Below are 17994 nucleotides of genomic sequence, written 5' to 3' on the forward strand. Positions count from 1 at the left end.
CACCTCTGCCTTGCCAGGCCTTCTTCCTGATCGCCTCCTCAAGGCTGGTTTCCTGCTCGGCGCCTTCTTCCCCCTCTGAGAGGCTCTCTAGCCCTTCTCTAAATCACTCTGAAATGCTTTCTCATCTTTTCACTCACAGAAGATGACTTCCACCTGAAATTGTATACTGTACTTATTCACATTTATAGTTATTTGCTGTCTCTCAGAATAAAATAAAAATACCAGTGTTGCTCAGCAGGCAGCATGCATTGAGTTCTTAAATATTCATTAAATGAGGCCGGCACCGCTGCTCAACAGGCTAATCCTCCACCTAGCAGCGCCGGCACACGGGGTTCTAGTCCTGGGCGGGGCACCGGATTCTGTCTCGGTTGCCCCTCTTCCAGGCCAGCTCTCTGCTGTGGCCAGGGAGTGCAGTGGACGATGGCCCAAGTGCTTGGGGCCCTGCACCCCATGGGAGACCAGGATATCACCTGGCTCCTGCCTTCAGATCAGTGTGGTACGCCGGCCACAGCGCGCCGGCTGTGGCAGCCATTGGAGGGTGAACCAGCGGCAAAGGAAGACCTTTCTCTCTGTCTCTCTCTCTCACTGTCCACTCTGCCTGGTTAAAAAAAAAAAAATTTCATTAAATGAAACATCTCTCTCTCACACACACACACACGCATTTACACATATGGTCTTCAGAAAGTTCTTGGAAAATGCATATTCTGAACAAAACTAAGCATGCCCTTGAAAAATTTTTAATATCAAACTAGATTTATCTTTTTTAAGATTTATTTTTTATTTATTTGAAAGAGTTATAGAGATAGAAGGAGGGAGGGAGGGACAGAGAGAGAAAGAGAGAGAGGGAGCTTCCATCCACTGGCTCATTCCCCAAATGGCCACAATGGCCTGGTCTAGCCCAGGTTGAAGCTAGGAGCCTGGAGCTTCTTCTGGATGTCCCATGTGGGTGCAGGGGCCCAAGCACTTGGGCCGTCCTCCTTTGCATTCCTAGGCACATTAGCAGGGAGCTGGATTGGAAGTGTAGCAGCTAGGACTTAACCGGTGCCCATATAGGATGCTGGCATTACAGACTGAGGCTTAACCTACTGTGCCGCACTGCTGGCCCCTACATTTATCTTTCAATTCCATTTTTCTTGAACTTTTTGAGGTTCCCTCTTATATATGCATATATATGATTTAAGATTATTGTAGTAGAATTTGAACGATAATATTTAAATACTGCTAACATTATTTCCCAGTGGGTTAAGCCACGTGGAAGACTCAGATGGAATTCTAGACTACTGGCTTTGGCTAGCCCCAGCCCTGACTGTTGCAGGGATTTGGGGAAGTGACCAGCAAATGGAAGATTGTCTCTTTCCCTTCTCCCGCCATGACTGCCTTTCAAATAAACAAACAAATCTTAAAAAAAAAAAAAAAAAAATTTGAGCAAGCCATTTCATTACTCAATAGCATAAACTATACTATCTGCTAAAATCGATTCAGAAAGCCCTCCAAAGGGATTATCTCATTTAATAATCAGAATAAACTTATTGTGTAAGTACTATTATTATCCCTGCTAAGTAGACAAGGACACAGGAATAGCTAAAGCTAAGGGTCCAGCCGGGGCCCCAGATTGGAAAACCAGACCGTGACATTCCGACTGCAGAGCCTTGCCCTGCAGCAGTACGTAGTACCATCTTTATGTGTCCTCAGCACCTACTGTGTGCCTCATATCTGAATTACAATTCTGCAAGTTGTGAAAGACTTCAGAGACTCGTCATCAGCTGACAGGGGAGTTAGAAATCAATGGGAAGTAATATGCGAGAAGAGTTCTAGACAGGATAGGGCAGACTGCTTTCCCCAGAGAGCCCCAGCTCGTGGGGTATGGGAAGCAGATGGTTGTGATGCACTGTTCTATACATGATTTGGAGCTGTTGGAGACACTCGGATTTCAGGTGCTGGAAAAGTTGGGTGCATCTAGTCTGAATAAGGTATGCAACAAGTATCCAAGAGTATGGGTGCCCAGTGAAGTTGCGTGGATGTGATTATTCACATAGGCATTGATCAGAGACTACACGGTGGTGATAACTTGAGAGCTGCCAGCTACATACAACTGGTTAATTCGTCGCTTTTCAAGTTTGACGAAGAGATCCCAGGAAAGGGAAAGCTCCTTGCTCATTATGTGGGAAATCATTCACTTCACATCATAGTTAAGGACGCCTTGTAAGCTGCACTATGTTGGTCATGTCCCTAATTTGAATATTCTAGCCAGCTGAAGCATTAGCTCTTGTTGGTCTGCCCTCGTGTCTAGCATAGGTTTCTAGTATTTTCTGTGTCATTTCTTCCAATGTTTGATGCTCAGTGCTTCCACATCTTTGGTTGAGACGAGGCTTGCGTGATAGATCTGCAGCCTAGCATCTAAGCCCGGTGGCGTCCATGCTCAAGAGGCTATAGATGGTTTCATAAGAGAAGCTGTTAAATGTGTTAGCTGTTCACAAGATGAGCAGACTTAACTCAGGGGACAATTTTCTACCAAATGTGATGTCCTCTCTTCCTACTCAGAACTCGTGGGTGGCCTTCCCCCCCCCCCCCATATTAATTACATGGAGAGCAATGGCATTTTAATCCCTGGGAGATGTCCAACCGCAGATCTTGGGCAATCACATTTCTCTAGTGATGTGTTTATGCAGTGGGTGTCATTTTCTTCAAAGGGCTTATTACATTGGAACTTGCCACTTCTATTGAGGAACACAAGGAGTTTGAGGCCTGTGATGAAAATATAAACCCCTTAGGCTCTGTACTTAAGGTGGATAACTTTTTAGTATGCACTAGAGCTTCAAAAAGCTGCTGATTGTGTGTTGTCTGTATATAAAATCCAGGTCGCCTCTTTCATTCAGTGCATTTTTAGAAACAGTAAATTTCTCTGTGGATTACCTAGCTATGCCAGGCTTTCTCTTTCTCCTATTTGGGGGTTCCAGGCCCTGGAGGGTGGAAGTGAGGTTACCATCTGACACAGAGGAGTCGCCTTTACCAGGTTGGTCCCTGTCTGAACAGATAAAGTCGGCGGACTCTCGGGTAGGCCAGCCTACTGAACAGGTTATTTTAATTACCCCTGGATGGGGAACTTCCTGGGCGAGTTGACTGACGTTTTCTTGTCCGTGGTTTTTCATCCTGTAGGCACGACCCGGTCTCCGAGAGAGGGAGAAGTACCCGGTGTGGACTATAACTTTCTGACTGTGAAGGAGTTCTTGGAGCTTGAGCAGAGCGGGACGCTGCTGGAAGTTGGCACCTATGAAGGTGAGTTTGTCCACAGAGTGTCAGTGGGGCTGCTTCTCTCCCTGGTGTTTCAGAGGATCTAGAGCCGTCAAAGCACAAATGTGTTATGGGCAAGGGAGGTCTCAATAAAGGACAGGGACTGCAGTTCCCTTAACGTGGTACAATATATGGAGTGAAGCTTGGTGGGCCCTTTAAAATTGTTTTTGTATTTCTCCTGGAGTTTTTTTGTAACTTACTAACTTAAATGTGTGTGTGTGTGTTTAGTATGACCCTGTATCATATTTAAAAGAAGAGGAGGAAAAATTGTGATTAATCACAAATGTGGCCTTATAGGAATGATATTTCACTTCTAACTGGTTTTTAATGTGTTTTTGAGCAGAAAAGAACATTTACATGGTTTATAAAGTAAAATATTTCAGCAGTACTCAGTAGGTCATCTTCTTCCTATACCTGCTCTCCCATCTGCCCAGTTTCTAATTCAATAGTACAGTGTGTGTGTGTGTTTTATGTATCTCTTGAGTACAACATTAGGAACATAGTAATTCTTCCCATCGACCCATCCTCTTAACCACTCACCTGCTTCCTACCCCCTTTGCTCTTTAGTCCAAGAAAGAAAACGAGGAAGGAAGGGAGGGAGGAAGGAAGGGAGGGAGGGAGGGAGGGAGGGAGGGAGGGAAAGGGGAGGAGGAAGGAAGGGGGAAGTAAAAACAAACTAGGAGTGTTAGTACAGTGTTGTTGGTAACTGCTAGTTTCTGATTGCTCTTCTGAAGTTTCTTTTTGTACCGTCATGTGCATCTCATGTGTGCTTGCTTATTTCCTGTTTTTTAGAAAAGGTCGCATATGAAAACTCAAAATTTGGTGTCTTGCTCTTCTTTTTTGACATTGTGTCTCGAGGCCTGCCTAATGGGTTAAGCCACCGCCTGCTTCAACGGCATCCCATATGGGTGTTGATTGGAGTCCTGCTTCTCCGTTTCTCTCCCAGCTCCCTGCTTGTGCTTGTGGCCTGGGAAAGCAGCATAAGATGGCCCAAGTCCTTGCACCCCTGTACTCATATCTGAGACCTTAAGGAAGCTCCGGGCTCCTGGCTGTTATGGACATCAGGGGAGTGAACCAGTGGATGCAAGATCTCTCTCTCTCTAACTCTACCTTTCAAATAAATAAATTTTAAAAAAGAAAAAAAAAAAAAAACTATGTCTTAATAGGTTTTTGCAATTCAGTAATAGAGTAGTTTTTTTTTTTTTAAGACTTTATTTAAATTTTTGAAAGGCTGAATTACAGGGGGAGACAGGAGAGGTCTTGTATCTGCTGGTTCACTCCCCAAATGGCCCCAACAGCCAGAGCTGGGCCAGGCTGAAGCCAGGAGCCAGGCACTTGCTCCATTTTCCCCACATGGGTGCAGGGACCTTAACACTTGGGCCCTCTTCTGCTTTCCCAGGCACATTAGAATGGAGCTGGATTGGACATGAAGCAGCCAGGACTTGAACCGGTGCCCTTATGAGTTGCTGGTATCACAGGCAGGCTCTGAACCCTCTATGTCTTAACGCCAGCCCCTGTTTTCTTCTTCCTCTTTTTTTTTTTTTTTTTTGACAGGCAAAGTGAGCAGTGAGAGAGAGAGAGACAGAGAGAGAAAGGTCTTCCTTTGCCGTTGGTTCACCCTCCAATGGCTGCCGCGGCCGGCATATTGTGGCCGGCACACCGCGCTGATCCGAAGGCAGGAGCCAGGTACTTATCCTGGTCTCCCATGGGGTGCAGGGCCCAAGGACTTGGGCCATCCTCCACTGCACTTCCTGGCCACAGCAGAGCGCTGGCCTGGAAGAGGGGCAACCAGGACAGAATCTGGCACCCCGACTGGTACTAGAACCCAGTGTGCCGGCGCCTTAGGCGGAGGATTAGCCTAGTGAGCCGCGGCGCCGGCTTTTCTTTTTTAAGTTACTGTGTAATTTCTGTGCATGGACATACCATAATTTGTTTCATGAGCATCCTGTTCATTTTGATATTTTGAAACATGCTGTGTTTAATACCATGGACATAGATCATTTCACATGGGAATACATCTACTGGAGGGGATACCACAAATAGCATTGCTAGGTCAAAGCCAAATGGGGAGTGCATTTTCTTTTGGTGGTTGTATTGTAATTTTTAAAACTGTTTCTCAATACATAAGTACTTATGTACGTTACTTTAATATTTTTAAAATTTTAGTTGACACGTGGTAATTACATATTTGTGGGTTGTTTCAAAATATGCACTGAATGTGAAATCATGAGATCATGATATTGGCATTTCCATCACGTCAAACATTTTCCAGAATTCTCACTACTAGCTACTCTGAATTGCACAGTTAATTGTTGTAAGCCACAGCCAACTCATCTGTGCTATGGAATATTAGAAGTTCTTCCTATCTTCCTGTACCCCTGGACTCATGCACAATCGTCTTTCCATCCCTGCCCTGGTCCCTCACCTTTTCCAACCCTGGTAGTCATTGTACCATGCTCTACTTCCATGAGAGCAACTTCTTAGCTTTCACATCTGAGTGCGAGGAACTGTGGTATTTGTCTCTCTAGCCCTGGCTTCATTCAACCCAGTGCTCTCTAGGCTCCTCCATGTTCCCACACATGACTGGATTTTTGTTCTTTTTTTAACCTCTGAATAATATTCCATTGTGTTCCTTTTTTATGGCCAGATAATATTCCATTGTGTGTATTTACCACATTTTCTTTATCCATTCATCAGAGGTTGAACACATAGGCTGTTTCTATTTCTTGGCTGTCTTGAAAAATTAAGCAGGGGAGTATCGATACTGCTTCAGCACATGTTTTGGGATGTGTGCCTCGTCCCGGTGTGACTGGGTCATATGAGGGTCTTTTTCTAGTTCTCTGAGAAGCTTCCATACTGTTTTCCATAATGGCTATACTAATTTATTTTCTGATACATAGCGTACAACAGTTCTTCTTTTCCCACATCCTTTCCAACATTCGTCCCTTTGTTAATAGTTATCCTAATGAGATAATAGCTTATTTGATTTAAATTTTCCTATGATGAATAAGTTGAGTACTTTTTCACCATTTGTATAGCTTTAGAAAGTTATATTTTATTTATCTTTTAAAGATGTATTTATTTACTTATTTGCAAGTGAGTTACACAGAGAGAGGAGAGGCAGAAAGAGAGAGAGAAGTCTTCCATCCAATGGTTCACCCCTCAGATGGCTGCAACGGCTGGAACTGTGCTGATCCGAAGCCAGGTGCCAGGAGCTTCCTCTGGGTCTCCCATGTGGGTGCAGGGGCCCAAGCACTTGGGCCATGCTCCACTGCTTTCCCAGGCCACAGCAGAGAGCTGGATCGGGAGTGGAGCAAGCGGGCCTGGAACCCACTATGCCACAGCGCCAGCCCCAGAAAGTTATATTTTTAAAAAGCAATGTAGTAGCTCTTTTAGTGTGATAGATGGACATAGGAAACTATTAACTAGCCCAATTAATTTTTTTATAATTATTACATTATGTATCCTTTTATGAACTTAATATTTGGATTTGTTGGATGGTCACAGGGGCGTTATAAAGATGAGGCTTAAAAACAAAGGGTAAATACAAGGTAGACTGTTAGGGAGAATACAGCTTTAATGTCACAGGCAGTGGCTGCCGTTCAAGTCATGCTCATGCGTCTCGGGTGTGTGGTTTCTGGTGTGACACTTTGGAAGGGAAAAGGAAGGAGCATATTGTTGGTTCCTACTGCTCGTTCCCAAGTCGTGCTTGTGCATTGGACAGTGTTGGGATTTTGTTCAACTTGCCAGTTGGGAACTCAGGGGTATTTTCTTCAGAGTATGCCTGATTCCCAGTTGGCTGAGTTTCCTGGAAGCAGGTGTGACTGAGCGGGCTATGGCCAGGCTCGGGGAGCTGAGAATGTTGGAGGTCTAGGATGTGGGACGGGAAGGGGAGGAGGGCTGTGGGCTCCTCCCTGATGTTGTCTTGCACGTGTGAGTCCAGTTTAAGATGCAGTGGCTGCAAACAGGGAAGGAGGAGCCCTCGTTTGGAAAGCAGACTCTGAACTGTCAGTGTGTGAAGTTCATTGTGCTCACCTGTAGAACCTGAGTCCCCCCTCTCCGAGGGCGGGGTCAGAGAGGAGAAACTTGTGACTGAGGTGACAAATGAACCTGGAAAAAGGAAAAGAAACTCATTTCATTCAGATATGTCAATGACAAATTATATATAGGTGGAGTCAGTTCTTTTTCTCATTGAATTTCATCAGTGCGACAGGAGTAGCTATTATCACTGAAGTTTTAGTTGGAAATGCTGAGGCTAAGTGACATGAAGTAACTCACTCAAGGTCGGACAGCCTGTTCAGATGTAAGAGCAGGAACCAAACCCGTCTCCATTTGACTGTCAGATCCTACTGTCTTTCCTGAAAACTCACAAGAAGAATTTTCCCTATTTAACAAAAAGTTGTGACATCACAACCCATGAGTCCTGTAACCTAACTGTCTAGTGGGTGGCAAAAGGGAAGTATTTTTTCAGAAATAGCTGATTGTCTTAAATAAAACTGTTTTTGTGAATGCTTTATTGGTTATTTTCAACTTGCAGTGTTCTCAATGCCCGGGATTAATTCTCTCCGTTTTTTACCCATTTGACTGTACGGTGTTCCTCAGCCTCTGACCTTTTGGTGGCATAATTTCCTACCATGTGAGATGGCTCATAATGTTTCAGAACCACTCACAGTATATTATGTTGACTCTTAGAAGCTGCAAACAAAATGGAATTTTCATTAAATGCCAGACACCGTCACAGGGCTGGGGAGCTTTTTGGAGAGTTTCCTGTCTATGCCTTCCCTGGGCAAGGCCCGGATGCTGTCTGCCTCTGCTGGACACAAGGAGCAGCCTCCCTGCCTGCCTTTGATTTCAGCCCCTCTGCTGCAGCACCGCGGGCCTTCCGGCCAGGTGCTTAGTGCTCAGTGTCTCCATTTCCCTTTGGTGAAATGAGGGTGATAATCATGCTTCATCGTAGGGACGACTAAATGAGACAATAATTGGAAAGGGCTTAGCCGAGTGTCTGACACGTGTTAGCCCTCCCTCAGCATTAGCTTATGTTGACACACTCTGCTGGTCCAAAGCTGCTCCTGTCCTGCATTCCCTCCCTGTTCTGGGGTTTTCCAGTACATAGCATTCCTGGCTCCCCAGTTCCTCCCAGCATTTTCTCCTCCCCACCATTTCTTTCTCTTAAACTCTGCTGATTGCAGACAACCACAACACAAAATACTCTTTTGTGTTCTTTAAAGATTTTGTCTTGATTTTTACGTTGTGTAGGTTTTTTTTTATGATTTTTTTTTATTTGAAAGGCTGAGAAAGGAGAAACTGCCTTTCAAATAAACAGATCAATCTTTTAAAAAACAAAACAAAAAGAACAGCAGCTTCTAGAAACAGTGGAGAAGTAACCATTTCAACTTTGTGTAAAACCAGTGCTGTCCACTGAGAACTTTGTTCAGCACTAGAAGTGTTCAGTATTCTCAGCTATCCTATATGGTCGGCACTAGCCCCATGTGGCTGCTGTGACTGAAAAGCTGAATTTCAAAGTATCTTAAAAGTTAATAGAACTTTCTTAAATCTAAGTAGCCACATATGGTTGGTGGCTGTTGTATTTTACATGACAATTTTAGAATGAAACATGCAGAAAAGAAGCGTGCGAGTTATTCTCCTGTCTCACCAGCCTACTTTTCAGAGCCAAGCGTGTCTCAAGAGTTAAGGTCCTCTTAAAAAGCATAGTTCTGGCTGGCGCCACGGCTCAATAGGCCAATCCTCCACCTAGTGGCGCCAGCACACCGGGTTCTAGTCCCGGTTGGGGCGCCTGATTCTGTCCCGGTTGCCCCTTTTCCAGGCCAGCTCTCTGCTATGGCCCGGGAGTGCAGTGGAGGATGGCCCAAGTGCTTGGGCCCTGCACCCACATGGGAGACCAGGATAAGCGCCTGGCTCCTGCCTTCGGATCAGCGTTGTGCACCGGCCGCGGTGGCCATTGGAGGGTGAACCAACGGCAAGGGAAGACCTTTCTCTCTGTCTCTCTCTCACTGTCCACTCTGCCTGTCAAAAAAAAAAGGGGGGGGTGCATAGTTCTGAGTCCTCCCAAGGCCGTGGAGAGGTGATCTTGTGTGGACACACTCCGTGATATGCAGACAAGGAGAGTGAACCAAGAAAGGCGCAAAGCCTGCTAACCTGGAGGATTTTCTTTCAAGCCCAATATTTGTTTGACATTTAGATTGGCAGAGTTGTAGGATTTGAGAGTGGAACTGCCGTCCAGTTCATCTCTTCAGATGACAGAACTAAAATCCAGAGAGAGATGGGTCTGAGGCACTAAAGGGAATGAAGGACCAAAACCTGATCCGATGCCTGGTACCTAGGTCACGTGGCAGGCAGGGCCGGGAGGCTGGTATTTCCTGCGAATGAAACCCGACGCTTCTTTTGTAGCTTCAATGACTCAGGTGCATGTGTTCATTAAAGATCAGTTGCTGAACAGCATCAGAGACAGGGGAGAGACAGGCGTTCAGTACAAAAGTATAGATGCCGCTTGGGATGCCCACATCCAGTATCGGAGTGCCTGGTTCAAGTCCTAGCTCCTCTGCTTCCTTCCATTCTAGCTTCCTGCCATTGTGAACCCTGGGAGGCAGCAGATGATGGCTCAAGTGTTTTGGGTCACTTAAGAGGCCCAGCCTGAATCCTGGATTCCGGGCTTCAGCCTGGCCTCTCCGTTGACTGTTGAGGCTATTTGGGGAGTGACTCAGTGGATGGAAGATCTCTTTCTATCTGTGTCTCTGTCTTTCTCATTGCCTTTAAAATAAAATTTAAAATAGACCAAATTTTTGCAAAGTAGGTATGGTCACTTTATGGGTCTTATTGTCTAGTGGATGAGACAGCTTGTTCAAATAGCTAACAGATATCCAATTGTGTGTTAAGATCTTTAAGGGAGACCTTAAGATGGAGAGATTTGTTGTCTGTGGAATTGGTAAAAATTTCCCGAGTACAAATAGTAATTGGGGTGAAATCAAATGAGTGGGCTATATTTAGGATGCTAGATTTACCAAATAAAAAACAGGACATCCTGTCTTGCGTTTATCTGGCAACTCCAGTTGGAATTGGCTTTGGACATCATTACTGTTGGTTGTACTAAACACTTGACTGAACTGGAGATAACTGTGTGGTTAAAAAGCCGCATTTGGGGAGCCAGTGCTGTGACGTTACGGATAAAGTCACTGCCTGGGGTGCTAGCATCCCATATGAATGCCAGTTCGGGTCCCAGCTGCTCCACTGCCAATCCAGCTCTCTGCTAATGCACCTGGGAAAGCAGCAGCAGATGACCCAAGTCCCTGGGCCCTTGCACCCATGTGAGAGACCAGGAAGAAACTCCTGGCTCCTGGCTTCTGCCTGGCCCCTCCCTTGCCATTGGAGGGATTTGGAGAGTAAACTAGAAGATAGTAGACTCCCAACATAATAGACAGCCTTCTTTCCTATATATGGAAACTCACAGTGATCCCTCACAAGATATAGGAGAAGTCCTGAAAAAGTTCATGGAAATATGTATTATGAAAGAACTTAGAAGTGGGTTTCAAACCTTTTTTTTTTTTTTTTTTACATTTTTATTTAAGATTTATTTTTTACTTATTTGAAAGGTGGAGTTACAGAGAATCTTCCATCTGCTGGTTCACTTCCCAAATGGCTGCAGCAGCCAAGGCTGGGCCAGGCCAAAGCCAGGAGCCAGGAACTTCTTCCTGGTCTCCCACATGGGTACAGGGGCCCAAGCACTTGGGCCATATTCCACTGCTTTCCCAAGTGCATTAGCAGGGAGCTGGATAGGAAGTGGAACAGCTGGGTCTTGAACTGGCACCCATATGGGATGCCAGCATCACATACGGAGGCTTAACCTGCTGAACCGCAATGCCAGCCCCTCAACACTTTTTGCACCATAATAAATGTTCCTTATAATTCCATTTTCCACAAACTTTTGGAGGTGTCCTTGAAGAACTTACTAGCAGAGTTTGTCATCTCCGCGCTTTGAGCCGACTTGTCTTTGTCACTGGGCTGAATTGGCAGCAAGGCAAGGTGAAAAATGGTAAGACTACCTCCTTGGCTCAACTTCCTGGTTGTGGAACTGAGCTAATTTATTTGATAGGCTACATGAAGTAAATCAGCTGAACCATCTCTCCCTTGCCTTGCTGTGGTTTTGTTTTGTTTTGTTTTTGTTCCTGTTGACACTAAGCTCTGTGAGACAGGTTGCTGCCTCAGCCAGCCCTGGGGACTTCTCAAGGAGAGAGATTACAAGGGATGAACTATTCAGAGGGGGTGGTTCCAAACATGCCTGTTTTACAAATGCCTCTGGGTAGATGAGGCTGATTATTTACTTTGAGCAGTTCGAAGGTTTTCCTTCAGCATAGACATGCAATGCCAGGTGACATTTTAGATTGGAGTTATGGGTTGCATATTTCTGCATGTTAATTAGGAAAGGGATGTCAGTCTTCAATAATGTGACTGTTGTGCTTCCTAGAAGGTCTGCAAAAATGCAGCTGCCAGTGGTATACTTTGGGGGACACAGCGATACCGCGGGGTTGAAGAGAGTTCTTAGTTGTCATTGAGGAAAACGAGACTGTCTAGAGTCCTACTTTTTGGCAGGCCCTGGAAGCCATCTGTTGTGATAAGCTCTGTTGGCAAACTCGACCATGGAATGCTCTCTGTTGATAACGCAAGTAACCGAATGAAATCTGTGCTGCAATTGGCTGTTGCTCTGCATGAAGCTGGAGGGAAAGGCTGGAGCTGGCCAAGCGTTGCTCGCATTTCCTGCTCAGATCTCCAAGGATTCCTTGAGTTAAGAGCAGATGTTGGAGATGAATGCATGTTTAAATGCCAGTCATCATTTATGAATTGTGTGCATCTCAGTGTCTGCATTAGAAAATGGGAATATTGATGCCTTTTTGTTGTTGTTGTTGTTCTAAGATGGTTAGGAAGAATAGAGTAATTGAGGCAGGCCTTTGGCACAGCAGTTAAAGATACTACTTGAAGTGCTTGCGTTTCATATCAGAGTGTGTGAGTTTCATTTCCAGCTCTGGCTCCTTTACTCCAACTTCCTGCTAATGTTCAAGAGGTAGCAAGTGATGGCTCAAGTACTTGGGTGCCTGCCACCCATGTGAGGGACCTGGATCCAATTGAGTATGGCCTGGCCCAGTCCTCACTTTACACATGTTTGCTGAGTAAGCCAGTGAATGGAATATCATTTATATTAGTAAATGAGTGGGTAGTCACGTATAGTAGGTATACTTTTTTAAATGCTCTTGGAATCTGTGTTCTCGTATATTCTATGGCTCATATGCATTAAAAACATTTTTTAAAAGTTCATGAAAAATGGTTTTAAAAGATAAATTTATTTTGGTGCAAAACATTTTTGAAATCCAGGCAGAGAGGACTCTTCAAAGAGCTCATGGAAAATGTGTATTATAAAAAAAAGTCAGCATGAATTTCAGATTTTTTACACCAAAATAATTCTTTTCATTCCAATTTTCCACAAACTTTTTGAAGCCCCTTGGTATTTTTGTCTTTACCCTGTGGATAGTGAGGCTGAAAAGAAAAAGATCCTTTACCTTGCTCAGGGGGACGTAGCTGTTAGCTTCTTTTGTCCTGCAGGCATTTGTGTGAGAAGCCTCATGGCACTGGCCAGGACACACTTCTTATTACAGGTCAGTGAGTTCTTGGCCCGTGGTGCATGTAGATCATATTTTTCAGGGTGGGGCAAGTGGGAGAGGAAGAACAGAGAGAAAGTGCTGGTCTCTGTGGATGATGGCATCACGGGCTGAGGAGGCAAGTGGTGAAGTGAAGTGATGCGGATCTGCAGCAGTGCGGATGAAGTAAGTTTTGGGGCTGGGAAGAAACTGCAAAAACCAGATCTGCAACACAGGTGTTTAGGAGGATCCCAGGCTGGAATTCCTGTGCACTCTCTCCACTGGTTCATTTACTTACTCTGCAGAGAATCGCCTCGTGACAGTGTGTGCATAATACTGTTAGGCCTGGGGACACAGTTGTGCACAAAACTAGGTCAGGCCCCTGCCCTCATGGATGTGAGGGGTCTAGGGGGAAAGACTTTTTTTTTTAACTTATATTTATTTATTCAAAGGCAGAGTGCCAAGTGATAGAGAGATCTTCAGCCCACTAGTTTACTCCACAAAAGCCCACAGCAGCCAGGACTGGGCCAGCCTGAAGCCAGGAGTCAGCATGACATCTGGGTCTCCCCTGTGGGTGGCAGGGACCCAAGGACTTGCACTGTGATCTGTTGCCTTCTTAGGTGCATTAACAGGGAGCTGGATTAGAAGCAGAGCAGCCAGGACTGGAACCTGCCCTAGGATGCAGGATCCTGACCTTGCACATGGTGGCTTAACCTGCTGTGCCACAGTGCTGGCCCCTGGGAGACTAAGACTGACTAATGAATTAGACTGGCAAGTACAAACAGGGGCATTAGGAAGGAGAGGTTCATGGTTCCCTGAGGACATAGTAGAACCATTCAGGACAGCTTTGATCTTGTTCCTGGGCTCAGAGGCACTGTCCCTGAGTCCTGAGGATGAGTAGGTATTGCTGGGGTGAGGGACAGGTGGAGGAGTGGGACTCCGAGCTGTAAGACAAGAAGGCTACATAGTTTGCAAATAGGAGCTTAAAGAGGCCCAGGAGGTTCAGAGCAGAAAGAGCAAGCAGAAGGCAGCTGGGAAAAAGGGCTTGGCAAGTGGGTGAAGGTCTCAGCCTCGATGTCCAGGGAGAAACAGATCTGTGCTGAATGCCTGTGTGTCCGTGTACTGTGTGCATATGTGTACTTTATATAGAAAGAGACAATGATTTTGACAACCATTCCCTAAAAGCAGGGAAGCCATGTTTGTCCCCTTGGGAGTCACATTGCCCATGGTGGAAAGGTGTCCTCTGGATTCCCAGTCCCTGTGGTCACTGCCGTCCTGGCTTCCTGTGTATTTTCAAAAGTTTCCCCTGCAGAGACAGCTCCTCTGCTGCGCCTGGTTGCCATTGGCTGCTCTGAGCCTCCCCCTTCCTCGTCGTCCATCCACAGAGGGTGATCCCTGGACCAGTGAACGCAGCATCACCTGTGCACTTCTTAGAAAGTCCCAGTCTAGGACCCATGGTGGCCTATGGAATCTGTAGCTGCATTTACTGTAATCTCAATGTCTGCACATTACCATTCAAGACAACTGAAGCACACCGTGTAGAACCACTGTGAAGATCATGGTGTAGTCCCAGTTTTACGTTTTTTATTTCCAGCTTCTGGCTCAAAGAAGTCTCTCTGGAAGTGATTGAGTGAATGTAAGTGTGTGTGTGAGGTCATACAGATTTGATTCATTCTGACTTAAATCCAGGGTTATAGGCCCCCTTAAATATTTTATAAAGCTCTAAAAATTGATTTGAAGGCCCTATTAATTTTTAAATGTGTGTCAGAAGGTATTTTCTTTGGCTTGGTCGTGGTCAGGAATTGTGCCTATTAATTAAGGCCAACAGGGCCTTCCTCTTAGATCTTCCGTTGTCCTTCCCTTCCCTCCCTTGCTGCCAGCCCTGTTGACTTCTGTTGTAGAATCAATTCTGAGAATAGCAGCAGATAGGAACACATCCCCGCTTGGGAGGGAGCCGGGCTACTTAGGGAGCTGTGTGTTGGGTAACCTGGAAGCCCTGGGACATCAGACTCGTGGCTCATAGAAACTGTCAGCCTGTCAAGTGCTAGCCTTAATTAACTTTTTAGTCATTTATCATTTTTACAATAATTTTTATTTAACACTGTTAAGTGATCAAAATATTCACATGAAGTCTCTTGTGCATGGTGTGTGTTGTCTGTAAGGTTTGTGTCTTGATCTTGCCAAGATTTTGCTTGATGATGAGCAGAGTAGAAACTTGATCAAATAGGTAATTTTCCAAAAGGTGTAGCGGTCATGAACTCAAAGGCCTGATGGGCCAGGCAAGTTGAGTAAGAGTGCATAGGCTGGTAGAGGCTGTGGCATTCGGGAGTGTGTGACCCATGCTGCCTGTGTTCCACAGCAGAGACAAATCAGAGCACCCTAACCCCCCAGCCAGAAACCCAGGACTACGGATGGACTCACCAAAAGTCAGTTCATTCACTGACCAGTTTGTGAGTTATTAAGGAATTTTTGAAGCTTTAGATTTTCTTACATGCTGACTCGTGCCTCTCTATATCCCTGTATCTGCCATGCCTTAGCCGTGGAACAACCTTAGGGATGTGCTCTACTTTGGGTGCAAGGGATTTGTTTAGCAAGGGCTGGGCAGAACCAAAACATTTGTGCAAGCCTTTGATTCACTGAGTGAGTTGGGAGTGAGCTGTCTTTAAACTCCTACACTTGCTTATCAGCCTTGCCTATAAGAGATGGCGTCCATGCAAGCAGACCATGCAGTTTGTCAAGCAGCATTGAGAATTCTGATTGTAGTTGGAAATAGCACATTTCTAAATGTTGGTCACTAATTCAAATTACATAAAAGTGATGTGTAGGTAGGAAAGTCTCAAAACATGTCTCTCAAGGTCTGATGCTCAGTGGATAGAAGACCACGAGGTAGAAGCTTTTCTGCAAAGTTTACAGTATGAGAAATAACAAATGCTGGAGAGAGTTGAATAATAACAACATCTCATATTTGTAACACCTTGTATTTTTTTTTAAATTGGCAAAAAAAAATTGTAGTGGAGGGCATGGTGCTGTGGCATAGTAGGTAAAACCACCATCTGTAGTGCTGGCATCCCACATGGGCGCCAGTTTGAGACCTGGCTGCTCCACTTGTGATCCAGCTCCCTGCCAATGGCCTGGGAAAAGCGACAGAGAGTAGCCTAAGTGCTTGGGCCCCTGCTTCCCATGTGGGAGACCTGGAGAAGCTCCTGGTTCCTGGCTTCAGCCTGGCCTAGCTCTGGCTGTTCTGCCATCTGGGGAAAAGAACTAATGGGTAGAAGATTCTCTTTCTATCTGTGTGTGTGTGTGTGTGTGTCTTGCCCTCTCTCTGTAACTTTGACTTTCAAATAAATAAATAAATCTATTTTTTTAAATACGGCTCTTTGGGCCAAGTTTGCTTGCTTTTTCCTTCACAGCAGTGAAAGACAAAAACTCAGTTACCATGTGCCACACTCTTCAAATACTTTATCTCTCTAGAAATGGGTGATACTGGTATTCAGTGGCACTGGCTCTCCTGGAGGACTTCAGTGTGGGCAAAAAGCACTTAGTAGATGATCTCATTTTTGTCCTCAGAAAAGTGTCCTCAGTGTGAGCTGGGTTTTCAGAGAATCCTGATTTGAAGATTGAGGACAAAAAGCTTTTTTTTTTTTTTTTTTTTTTTTTTTTTTTTTTTTTTTAAAGATTCATTTATTTATTTGGAAGGCAGTTACAGAGAGGCAGAAGCAGAGAGAAGACGTTGATCCACTGGTTCATTCCCCAGATGATTGCAACTGCCGGAGCTGTACCTATCCAAAGCCAGGAGCTTTTTCCAGGTCTCCACATGGTATAGTGGCCCAACGACTTGGGCTGTCTTCTACTTTCCCAGGCCATAGCAGAGAGCTGGATTAAAAGTGGAGCAGCCAGGACTCGAACTGGTGCCCATATGGGATGCCAGCACTGCAGGTGGCGGCTGTACCCTCTACAGCACTGGCCCCAAGGACAAAGCTTTTTACAAAAGGGTTACATGAAGGCTGGTGAGTGCCAGTTTGCATCCCAGCTGCTCCACTTGCCCACGCAGCCGGCCGCAAATGCTCCTCGGAAAGCACTGGAAGATGGCTCAAATGTCTGGGCCCGTGTAACCCAGCCCACATAGAAGAAAAGGATGGAGTTGCAGGCTCTTGGCTTCAGCCTGGTACAGCCCTACCTGTTGCAGCCCTTTGGGGAGTGAACCCGCGGATGGAAGATCTTCTCCCTCTCCCTCTCCATTTGTCTTTGCATTTCAAATAAATAAATGAATGAATCTTTTTAAAAAAATGTTTAAATGACTTGACTGTGGTCACACAGGTGGTCAGTAGTGAGATTTTGAATTCTGGGCTGACTCTTCTAAGCTCTTTATCAATATGAGGGCACTTCCCAAAGTACATGGAAAAATAGAATTAAAAACTAAGTTAATTATGGTGGAAAAAATTTGAAATGATTTCTAATTTTTTTTATGATGTACTTTCCATGAACTTACTTTTTTTTTTTTTTTTTTTTTTTTTTTTTAATTCTAGAGGCATGGAAACAGAGACAGACAGTTGGGGGGGGAGAGAGAGAGAGAGAGAGAGAGCGAGCGAGCGCAACAGAGTTCCTACTCCCTGATTCACTCCACAAATGCCCATGATGGCCAGGGCTGTGGCTGGGGCCAAAGCCAGGAGCCGAGAACTCAACCAAAGTGTTTCACATGGGTGGCAGGGACCCAATTACTTGAGCTATCAATGCTGCATCCTACAGTCTGCATTGGTGCAAAGGAGAGCCAGAGCCAGGAATTGAATCCAGGCACTCCAGTATGAAATATGGACATTTTAATCCCTGTCTTTACCGTTAAGCCAAATGCCTGCCCCTCAAATTTTGTTTGGGGGGTGTGAGGGAGAAAGAGAGAGAGGCAGACAGAAGAGAATGATCCTAATGGTTTACTCTTGATATGCCCACATTGGCTGTGGCTGGGTCTAAGCCAAAGCCAGGAGTGAGGAACTCAATACAGTTCTCTCACAATGGTGAGAGGAACCCAGGTACTTAAGCCATCACTGCTGCCTCCTAGAGTCCA

General features: G+C 45.3%; 1 protein-coding gene across 36 annotated transcripts in view; it reads left to right on the plus strand.

Annotated features, from left to right (window-relative positions):
- Positions 1-17994, plus strand: part of MAGI1 (membrane associated guanylate kinase, WW and PDZ domain containing 1) — a 685324-nt gene that overhangs the window by 549406 nt on the left and 117924 nt on the right. For all 36 annotated transcript variants that reach the window (XM_008260889.4, XM_008260891.4, XM_008260892.4 and 33 more), the window contains one exon: positions 3157-3276. In XM_008260889.4, the coding sequence (XP_008259111.3) occupies positions 3157-3276 (120 nt within the window). The remainder of the gene's footprint in view (positions 1-3156; positions 3277-17994) is intronic.

The sequence above is a fragment of the Oryctolagus cuniculus genome, chromosome 10, assembly GCF_964237555.1.
Source record: "Oryctolagus cuniculus chromosome 10, mOryCun1.1, whole genome shotgun sequence".
NCBI classification, from domain to species: Eukaryota; Metazoa; Chordata; class Mammalia; order Lagomorpha; family Leporidae; genus Oryctolagus; species Oryctolagus cuniculus.